An 11,098-nucleotide genomic window follows, 5' to 3' on the forward strand; every position below is an offset into this window, starting at 1 on the left:
TACTAACTAGAAACGAACTAACTCTAACAATTAGTAGTGTAGGTGTCGAACTACTATATATATATATATATATTATATATATATATATATATATATATATCACTATATTTGCTTACATCCGCACGTCCATCCCTAAACACATACATCTTATATATATATATATATATATGCATGTATGTATGTATATATTTTAAGTACCATATATATATATATATATTTATAAATTTTGTGTGTGTTTGTGATATGTGTATGTATGTATGTATATATGTATGAATGCTTGCACGCACATATATTTATGTATGTATGAATGCACGTACGCATGTATGCATATTCTTACATATATATATATATATATATATATATAAGTATATGCATATATGTGTACGTGCATTTGTGAATATATTCATACAGACATATATATCCATACATACATATATATGTGTGGTGTGTATATATATGAGTATGTATGCGTGCATATATACATATATTTATGGACAGAGAATCATTATATTGTGATAAATATTTGTAAATAGTTGCATTTTTATTTGAAATTAAATAGACTACTTGTTTTATATATATATATATATAGTTGCTATTTCTAATTTAAATTTGTATGTATTATTTTTATGATATATATATAATATAAAATTTAATATATATATATATAATATAAAATTTGATATATGTATGTATACATGCATGTATGCAGTTATTTATTTTTGTTCTGTTGTGTGTACTAACGCATTATTATTTTGTTTTCTTGTACATTAGTTTTATATTTCTGTATATATATATATATATTTAATGGGAGTGTAGTTGATATTGTTGGCGTCTATGTGGCGATTTTTATATTTAAGAACGATAATGCAAATTAACGTAATTTATAGAAGTGTACTTTGAAGTCTTACCCTATGTTGATAGCATGCAGGAAAATATATCGTAAAGTTGTATTTTGAAGTCCGATTGGGTGAAACTGTGTGTAGTATGTTTATAGCGAATAAAGATTTTTAATATATAACGTATGTATATGTGTGCCATATTGCGTGATGCAACGTTGAGTGAAGTAATCTGCATGTGAACAGTCTTACACATAAATTGATAATTTTACAAGACACCAGCGGCAAAACAATGATCTGCTACATCTTATATTTATATGTATATATATATATATATTGAGATATTGAGATATGCAAAATTTGAGTCTGTACACTATGTATGTATATAAATGAATAAATATGACAAATGGTTGAAAGAAATTTGACGAATGTTCACGCCTTGCTAACGACATGCACACACTATGAAATCGATGTCCTGTATGTTTTATGAGCATATATGTATGCTTTCTATGTATAGATGGATACAGTGCCTAAATGGAACATATGCATATGTGCTACAATCGCAGTTAATTTTTATGAATATATTGTACATGATTTTACTATATATACCTTTATTGGGTGTCGCATGCATTGGTGTAAGCCTCTCTTCCAGTCTATTAGTGATATAAATACATTATAGGCGCCATATACGACAGTGCATTTGCATTTGCAAGCTATTGATAACGATTGAACGACATATAAAAATAATGGAAGGTCAAACGGATAAGTTCACAACAACTACTAGACATATTTCTCATCTACTCGTGTATACCAATCAGCATGTCTATTCGCTACTCCTGAAATCATCCAGATGTAATGACATGTGGACGCCTGTGAATTCGTTGCTAGTTCATTGTATATTGTCCTTACTGCTGCGTGTACTATGCCAATACGTGTGCGCTTCGTCAGTTGAATACTTTTTTGACTGGCTGACTTATGTAGTACTATTCATTTCTCGATTTTGTAGATACATCTGGCTATTCTCGAAAAGCACGAACCGATTCAACAAAGTAGCCTTCCTAAGTGCTGTCGGGCACCTTCATCTATACATGAACTATCCCCTGGTAAGTGCTGTACATTTGTGCCTCTGCCTATAGCTATATAGCGCTATGTGTCTTGCTCTTGACAACTATATCCGAAAGTGTGCTGTGCCACCAGTCCAATGGCGCCTGCATTATCAAGAAGAACATCTGCATGTCTACACAAGAGCCCCTCCGCAAGCAATTTACGAGAGTAATATATATAGAGTTATACTTGCTAACGTATATGCAATGGCACGATATCTGCATTGAGAATTGTTGGCTGTCCTTTTCTTCAGCTTGCGAGGCGTATTCTCACGGGCTCAGCAATCACCGTCTTACTCGCAGCATTGTACGAATTGAGCATCGCTACTTCCGGCGCACGTGTAGAGCTCAATTTACTTGTTAATGTCGAGTTCGTGGGCAGACTGTTTGTTAACACTCCACTGACTTATCGTTCCCCTTGTTTTCCCGCCACACGGTTACGTTTCGCGCGTGTAGGAGTTCCACTACATAACCTTCAGCATCACCGTGACATGGCTGTGTCTCAAGTTGCTAGGCCCCAATGTGGCAATGTGCACGGTCAACTCAGTGTTCAACATGGGTTTTCTGCTGTACGCCTACAGGTACGTCAACAATATCTGCTGTATCTATCTACACGCTTACGCAAAATACAAGTGTGCGATTCGCACATGAATCCGTAAACTTGCAATATCGCCCGGGAATGCAAGTCTGTGCATACACACGCATGTGTACACCCGAAGGTACCCATGCAGAAGCACTGTGGGAGCACGGGTGTCGATTCAGCTATGTGTTGTTATTACTCGCTTTACTTTGCAGCTTCGTATGCTAGCGCATATAATAACGCAGCCACGTGTACGAACTCACAGATGTGTACGGTATACTTCTGTCAGCTAATACATCTCGTCCGCACAGAATCACATGCCACGGTTGAAGATTTTGCATATTCGTGAGTCACGTGTGCTATTGCTGGCAATCGCACCTACACACACATCTACCATTGGCAGTATTTGTGCGTGCGCAACAATGTATACGTCTGTTGACATGTTTACCTACCTGTCCATATATGTTGACATGTGGCAATGCGCAGCCTCTGCTTCGGGCCAGAACGTGTTGTTATGCCAGCACCAGTTTACAGACTACTCGGTTGCACAGCTCGCGTCATCTGGGGTTTGTTCTGCGCAGGATATGAACAGCTGTTCAAGTGACGCATTTGCGTACACCTGTTGTTCGTTCGCGAGGAACCAGCCACTGAAGTCCGAATCATATGCGCATGTAATCACCTTAAACCGTAAATCCTCTCAAATCGATGTATTCCCTTTGCTGTTGCAGATGCTACGAAACAGACGACTACGACATCAATTGGACCACTGCACAGTGCGTGATGTGTCTGCGAAATATCAGTATGTTCTTCTCTTATCCGTGAGCTAAGCGAATCTGGTTTTCGTTTACGATTGCTTGCAGAGAAATGTTTACGAGCGCTTTTATAAGCTAACCTGTGCACACAGAATAATGTTGTATCGCTGTAATGTTTAGTTGTGGGTGTGGCACATTGGCGTAAGCGAGAGAATGAGTACAAATAGGTGCACTATGGAGATGAATGGATCGAGGAGAGTTGTTACGGGTTAATTCGAGAGAGAAAAATACTCAAAGTATAACATTATCAACTTTGGTTTCACGAGGAGCTTTTCTTTTGGTTATGGGATTAGGCACAAAACAATTGATTACCTATGATATGTGAAGCGAACATGTATGTGAACAAGAGACTGTATCGTTGATGTAGACAGAACACACACACGTGTGTGTGTTTTGATTCGTTTAAATTTTAGTGTATGTATGTGTTTATCTATTACAATGTGATTCTAGCATTGAAGATTTTTCTAAATAACAATCTGTATCGACACAGGTCTTGGATTTGACTATATGGACGGAGAGACGCTAAAACAGAAAGGAGCCGAGAAACTATCTCCCGACCAAGTAGTGAATAGCATCGATACCCCACCTTCGTATTTGGTAAGCACACAGATTCCTCATAATTTCTGTACTCCATCTTCGTTTCTGCTCGGCGGCGTCACGCTGTTCTGCTGCGCGCTCGCCTGCCAGCGTCTAGCCCGGGCCATAGAAAGCACACTAATGGCATTCATACTTGACATGGCTAGTGGTTGGCATAATTATTTGACTGTGTCCATAGCCGAGGCTTTCGAGTATCCAACACATCGTCTTCTTCGCCCACCGTTTTATCTCTCGTATAAATAGACACGGTTGTATGCATAGCCGGTCCTGCCATGCATCAGAGCATATCTTCAGCTCACATTGCAATCCTATTCTTGGCATGCTTTCCCTTGTAGGAGATGCTTGGGTTCTCTCTGTTTTTCCCCTGCGTTCTTGTCGGTCCCCAGGTGACCTACAGACACTTCCGGTGAGTACTACAATTGCTCTATTAGTTTATTTCATGTTTGTTAATAGTAAATTACTGCGGTCAGAGTTGCGTCTCTGGCTGTGGCCGAACTGGTTTGGGGGGTGAAGGCGAGTGGTAGTGAATTTGCCCGCCAATATTTTCTTCACGCTCTCTGTTTAATTCCCTGTGTGAAGAATGATTGCTATAGAGGTACGAAAGCAATACTATAGTTACCAAAGTATAAATAGACCCATCGACGTAGTGATTTTGTGTGCACAGATGGCCCATTTATATCTCAGAGTACCGTCTGGTACTGGAACTTTTATTGGCTTTTGTTCGTCTGTTCGCTACTTTTATCGAAACAAATGTCTTATTGCACTCGTGATTGTGTTCCATCACGTGTGTGCAGATATTGATCATGTACAATGGTTTTGTGCTGCATGCTCCGAGTTTTCTTTATTCTACGCTTTTCGTTGCACAATGTTTTCATGATCAAAGGCAATCTGTGTGTTTCTGTACCGCTGTATCAACATTCTTCACTTATCAACATCCTCTCTGCCTGTCGTAACATGGTTTTCTTCTTTTTACGTAGAAGTTATCTTGATACGTATATTCCGGGACACGGTGGCCGGCCGACGCGCAGGGAACATTTGATACCAGCGTTGTACAGTTTTGCTGAAGGTGAGTTGATATAACTCTTGTATATAGCGTATGTCACCACGTAAAGTCCTTATCGTATCCGTTAAAATGTGTTTGATGTAGAGAAATTTACCTAGCCTATTTTGATCGTTTGTACCTTTTCTGCCGGCTCTTTGTATGGCATGTAACCGTACATGGCCTATAAAACTAGGCTGTTGAAGTTCACGAACACTTCAACTTGGTAGCTTGGAGGATACCGATTTTCTCGGAAAACGCTACTGAAAATTGTCAGCGAGCCGGGCCTTGCCGCATCGTACAAGCAAATTAGAGCTACATATCCTTTTCAAAAGCGTGTCACATGCTTATTCTTTTCTTGTGTGGTTTTGTGCAGGTATCATGTACTTCGTCGGATCGCAAGTGCTCAGCTACCCCGCCGAACACTTCTTCTCGCAAGAATACCAACACGAGGTATGGGAGCCAGATCAGAGTACTGCTCGTATTTGTACCATGTTGTGTGGTCTGTGTCGGTGCATTGGTGTGACATGTATCTTCCTCTGTGGAGGCACTGGTGAGTAGCGTGAAACGAACGAGGGGCCGGGGGGCTTCTCCCCTGTGCGCGCGGATTCAGGGGTCTGCGCCGATTCCTTAGCACTCGCAGCATTGCTTTACTTTAGATCTTTAGATCACAAGAGTTCATCTGATTATCAGTGCACTGCGAAGGAACAGTACCCGCTTCAACTTGTATGCACCGCCCGTTCCCAAGCTCAGGCGTTCTTTCTGCACAGTGTGTGGGTTTCTTCTAGACTGAACAACGATGGATGTCGGTCATCAGTTGGTTAGTAACTACTTGACATACTCCGTGATGCCTCTATCGGAGCACAGTTCTGATTTATCCCAATTGTATTGTAACACAGTGGAATCTCTGGGAGAGATATCAATTCTTTTTCCTGCATTCTATAACCTTTTTCTGGAGATATTTCGGGTGCTGGAAGCTGGCCGAGTCTGCATGCCAGTTAACTGGTGCTGCGTATCTCGGCAGGAACGAGAACGGCAAAATCCATTGGTATGTGATCGAATCGGTGCGCGAGTCTTCAGAACATATACGATATTTATATGTGTGTGTTTGTGGATTATATAAATTATAAAATGTGCACCTAAATGTACTTGTTCTTATATATATATATATATATCGCGAGTCAATATTTTAGCATTGTCCATATATGTCTCATTCATGGCTCTAATTGGTGGGGCTTATAAATTGCTGAAAAGATTTAAAATCGCATTTAGCTGAATTCTCCACGGTATAATAGTGCCGTTACTGTGAGGATCCATTTAGTACATACAGTTCTTACTTGTAGAGCACCTTAATTCGCTCAGGGGCATGTAGTGTGCATTACTCTGTAATTTAAACGAACATGTGCTGCTTTTTTCTTGCAGTGTATCATTAATTTGTTTCACTGAGCAGTTCTGATGTTCTCCATTGCACGTTCTTAAATTCAAACACAGGGGCTTGCACAATTTCCACTCTTGGCGATTCTTCTCAGGTATCAACCTGGATGAGATCATCAAAACGGTATGTGTAAGCTTATGAGAATATTATGGTCGTGATATCAGGTTTTCCAGTCAGTACCTATGAATTTTATATGGGAATTGCTTCTATTTGTTTCTTGGTGTACTCAGGGTTACCAACCTTTACCTGGGTATGAAGTTATGGATTGTTCGCTTGCTGCGGTGAAGATTGGTATAGTTTTCCTATTGGCGACGATACCACATGCATGTATTTCTGTGTGTGCATGAGTGTCAAGTAGTTAGCTTCGCTTCGACTCCGGTTGTATATACACCAGTTCATCATGAATTCACATTTTGGCTGGTGATTGTCACCAACTTTTGTTGTGGTGGCTGCATATGTGGGCTGCGCTGTCGTTGTGCTTTTGAGTGGTATTAAGATCGCGTTTCTGTTTGTTTCAATTTGGAATAAGTAAAAGCGAACCCGCCTTGAAACGGGAAACAGAAATGCATATCGCAATGCACTATTCTATCAATGTCATCATACTCATGTCGTGACCACTAGAAAGTACTTACACCTTCAGATCAACTCGTCTGCAGAGAACCCTTGTCTGTATTGTCACACCAATCTTTACTTAAAGTTCCATACACGCACAAGCGTGCCCAAGCAGCCTGCTGCACAGAAGTGTAGATACACCTCCCCGTTCATTTGTATCAATGACGAACATAAAAGTTTTATCGGCCGCTCATCTGTCAACGCCCATTGTATTGCCAACCCATTCTAATGACACTGTAAAGCGGCTGGTCTCACTCATCTCCACTCCATTGAATTTCTACAGTTCAATATCAATACCAATTATTGGGTGATGCGTATTGTATTCAAGCGACTCAGATGGCTAGGCAACAAGAACGCCTCTCAACTGGGCGCTCTCTTCTTCCTGTAAGTGCCCATACCTGAGTTGTATATGTAGCACGACATGTGTACGATATGTATAAGAGTATTCTCCTTGATGTTCGGACAGCATATATGTGTCTGGCAGGTATCCCCGAAACGCTCTGGTGTAGTCCGCAGTGATTGGATCTCAATGCGTTCAAGTCTTTTTGAGTTGCGTCACTGATGTACGTCAAGACGGTCCTTCTTTCACCAATGCCCGAGACATGTAGTCGATTCCGTTTATGCTACAGTGTCGAATGAATTTTACAGATTTCGCGCATTTTACAGTATGCTTAGCCCTACATTCGCTACAGAATGGAGAGACTCGTACGTTTCTTTTTTTTTCTTGCCAATTCCGAGTTCATGTTATTTCATACTCATGTGCAGCCGGCCTCGATATTTGGAGAAAATAGTTGCCTGAAAATCACCTGCTCATTTCCCCATTCATCATCATACTACAGTGCTATATGGCATGGCTTCCATACTTCCTATTTCCTTGCGTTCGGCATGGAGTTCTACGAGGTATGGTTTCCAGCTTATGTTGTTTTTTCCCGAATTTATTTTGCGGTGCTAAGGGGACATCGTGATATTCAAATACATAGTATATTTTAGAGAAAGGGGCCTTTTAGGGTAATTAAATACATAATACGTTCTAAAGACAGTGGAGGGCCAGGGTATATACTTCCTGACGACTTGCGGTGGTACTCTTGGCATTTTTCATTCTTTTTGTTGCTATAAGAAATTCTTATCATTTTCACTGAACTACACAACTACAGCTCTTCGCTGAACGAGGTATCAGGAAATGGGCGTCAGGTTTGATCGAGTATGTTGACCAATCACCAGCCCCGATCCGCTTTTCAGGAATGCTATTTGCCTGGGTCAGCAGATGCACATTGGTATGATTTTTTCCAATTCCTCTACTTAATTATGAGCCTATTTATCGCAGTTGATACTCGTATGATTTTTGTGGCATCCCTCGTGCTGATTTTAATGTATTACAAACCACATTGCAATGTTAATTGCATGTATAGGACGATCACGCAAATTAGTATTCCAACTAATTGAAGATGCTTTGTTCACTCCAGCTGGGCAACGGTGTCATTCTATTCGAGATGCTCGACGTGATGAAGGGTTTGGAGGTTCACAAGTCCCTATACTTCCTCCCCACCATACTTCCCACTATCTACCTGATAATTCCCATGGTATGTTTCGCATGAAGATCTGCTTTTACTGATACTTTACAACTAGTAATATTATATTGATATTTATATATAACACGTAATGGGTTATATATATATATATCTATATAACACGTAATGGGTTATATATATATATATATAACACGTAATGGGTTATATATGTGTGTATGATAAATATATATATATATATATATATAATCCATTACATGTGCGCAATCTCTCTTGTTGTTGCGTACTCTTAGATGCAGAGCCAGTTCGCCGTTCCAAATCATGTGTACTCTTTGCATTGTTGTTCCACTAAATTTAACCACCTCTTCTACATTGCAGGTCCTACCACCCCCCAATGCGGAAGAAGAAAATTTCAGTCGCAACCACCGATGACTTGAAGAAAGATCAGAAAAAAGAACTTTAGTCGAAAAATGACTTAGGAGCACAATTAATGTCGCAGCGAACTTATAATGTGCAATTAAAAGGTGTAGTAAGCACTTCATTTACACGATCGTAGAAGGTTTCTGACTACTATGAATAAAATTAGGATAGATAATCTCATCTATTTAATTTTCTTGTCGACGATAAGAATCATCAATGACAAACAGGTTGTAAATCAATTACATAGCGCATTTTTAATCCTAATCAGGAATACGACAAATGCAGTTGTGGCTTTCATTGATATCCATTGTTGTGAGTGTATACGCGGAATTCTCGGAGCTTGAGGATATTCGCTTATATTTATTACTATTTCAATGTGGAAAGGAAAATGAGTTCTGCTTCTTTTGAATCCGGATTCTGATAATTCTCCCCAGTCTCCGCCTCTCCGCTCCGGTTGAAGGTTGGTCCGGATTTTCCTTCGGCACCCCGGGGCCCAGACAGTATGTAAAAATTTGTATATGTTTTTTATTTTGTTTTTGTGATTTTTCTATTTTCATAGCCTTCTTCTTCTTCAATTTTCAAAAGGCTATAAATAATGCTTTTAATAAAAAATATGTGTTTATGTATGGATGTTCAAAAACAAATAAACAAAACAAACAGATAAATACATATTTGTTTTAAGAAACTAAAAGTCTCATACGTAGCCTTCTGAAATCAAACACGCACTCAGTCTCATAGTCATAGGATCTTGTGTGTGTGTTTGATTTCAGATGGCTGTGTAAATATGTGTTTTTATTTATTGTATACAAAATCTAAATTTATAGAACTCTGTACATGAGAGGCACAGGCTATGTATTTTTCATGGCCCTCTGGAATTGGATGAGTCTCCGCGTCTGGCGAAACAAGTTGCATCGTCTCTGGGAGCCGGAGAAAGTCATTTTTGATTTTTCGAGAGAGAAATAAATTAAAAAAATCCAGAGGACCATTTTTTTTTTTAAACGGATCTCTTTGTTTTAAATAAAGTTAAAAATTTCGTCTATATTGAGACAAAATATGCATTTACATATTTACATACAATGTACTATTCACGAGTAATATTTAGTCGTTGAGTGAAGTCGCAAAGTTCAACTCTCGGAGTCTCGACTCGACTTGTAATTTTGTAATTTTGATGTATAAAATTCGAATTCAAAGGAATTTCGAATTTAACTTTTGACAAGAAAATGCCATGGCAACTGAATTTCGAAGTATATGACTGATGCGTGACATGTTGTTATTTGTAAATTTAATAACAAAAGACAGCTATCAGTGCGACTGCGACAGTGTCTACTTTTGTTTTTGATGACTGATCCGGTGATCCCCAGTAATCTCAGGACTCAGGACTCTCAGTGACTCAGTCTCAGTGTCTCACTGACTATCATCTGATTCTCAGTGATGTCAGATGTGGTGACTTAGCGACGCGTATTTTCAGCTCTTTAATTTTTAAAAAATACAAAAGATTGGTCCACGTTTTCTTACCATTAGATTTATGCACAGAAATTACAAATGGTTTCTCATTTCTGAGGAGTTTAATTTTTTTTGTTTCATATTCAAAGTGAACAAATTTTTTTTTAAATTATAAACTTAAACGACATCTACAATTCTACATACATGTTGTTTAATTTTACAGAAACAAATCAAAAATAAACGTTTCAGCGTTACCCGTAAATATTATGGCCTGAAAATTTTCGCTAAACAATTCGACCTGGATAAGTACACCTATTCCTATATTTTGGTCACAAAATGCAACACTGACCAATGAAAAACGATGAAAAAAGGTTGGCAGTTGACACTGGCTGTTACATAAATACAACAAACTTTTAAAAACAAGTGAGCACGGCTTAGCCACTTGACAGTTTGGCTGGTCACTTGCTGTTGAATACTTCTTTATTTTACAACTGTAGTGTTTAAGTGTTATTTAATACTGTATTGACTCGTGACTGTGTTTTGTGTAAGTATTGTAATTCGTATCCCCGCTTTCATTTGTAACTAAACATTCAGGGAGATGTTGTATCGGTGGTCCGGAACGACCTCATGCATAAAGGTCGAAAACGATTCAAACGACAGATAGTCTTCATTGAGAGGCTCTACTGCAATAGTGT

At 38.9% G+C, this 11,098-nt stretch overlaps 1 protein-coding gene across 1 annotated transcript; it reads left to right on the forward strand.

Moving 5' to 3' along the window:
• Window positions 1-1,924: 1,924 nt before the first annotated feature.
• Window positions 1,925-8,972, forward strand: SARC_05489 (hypothetical protein; the record flags this gene model as incomplete). The annotated part of the gene is made up of 14 exons (XM_014300649.1): window positions 1,925-1,939; window positions 2,396-2,520; window positions 3,248-3,318; window positions 3,822-3,928; window positions 4,264-4,334; window positions 4,906-4,994; window positions 5,344-5,420; window positions 5,867-6,015; window positions 6,459-6,525; window positions 7,298-7,398; window positions 7,854-7,914; window positions 8,169-8,288; window positions 8,478-8,594; window positions 8,919-8,972. 14 exons carry the CDS (start codon window positions 1,925-1,927, stop codon window positions 8,970-8,972), a joined length of 1,224 nt encoding a protein of 407 aa, XP_014156124.1.
• Window positions 8,973-11,098: the final 2,126 nt, after the last annotated feature.

Source organism: Sphaeroforma arctica (genome assembly GCF_001186125.1).
Source record: "Sphaeroforma arctica JP610 unplaced genomic scaffold supercont1.352, whole genome shotgun sequence".
NCBI classification, from domain to species: Eukaryota; class Ichthyosporea; order Ichthyophonida; genus Sphaeroforma; species Sphaeroforma arctica.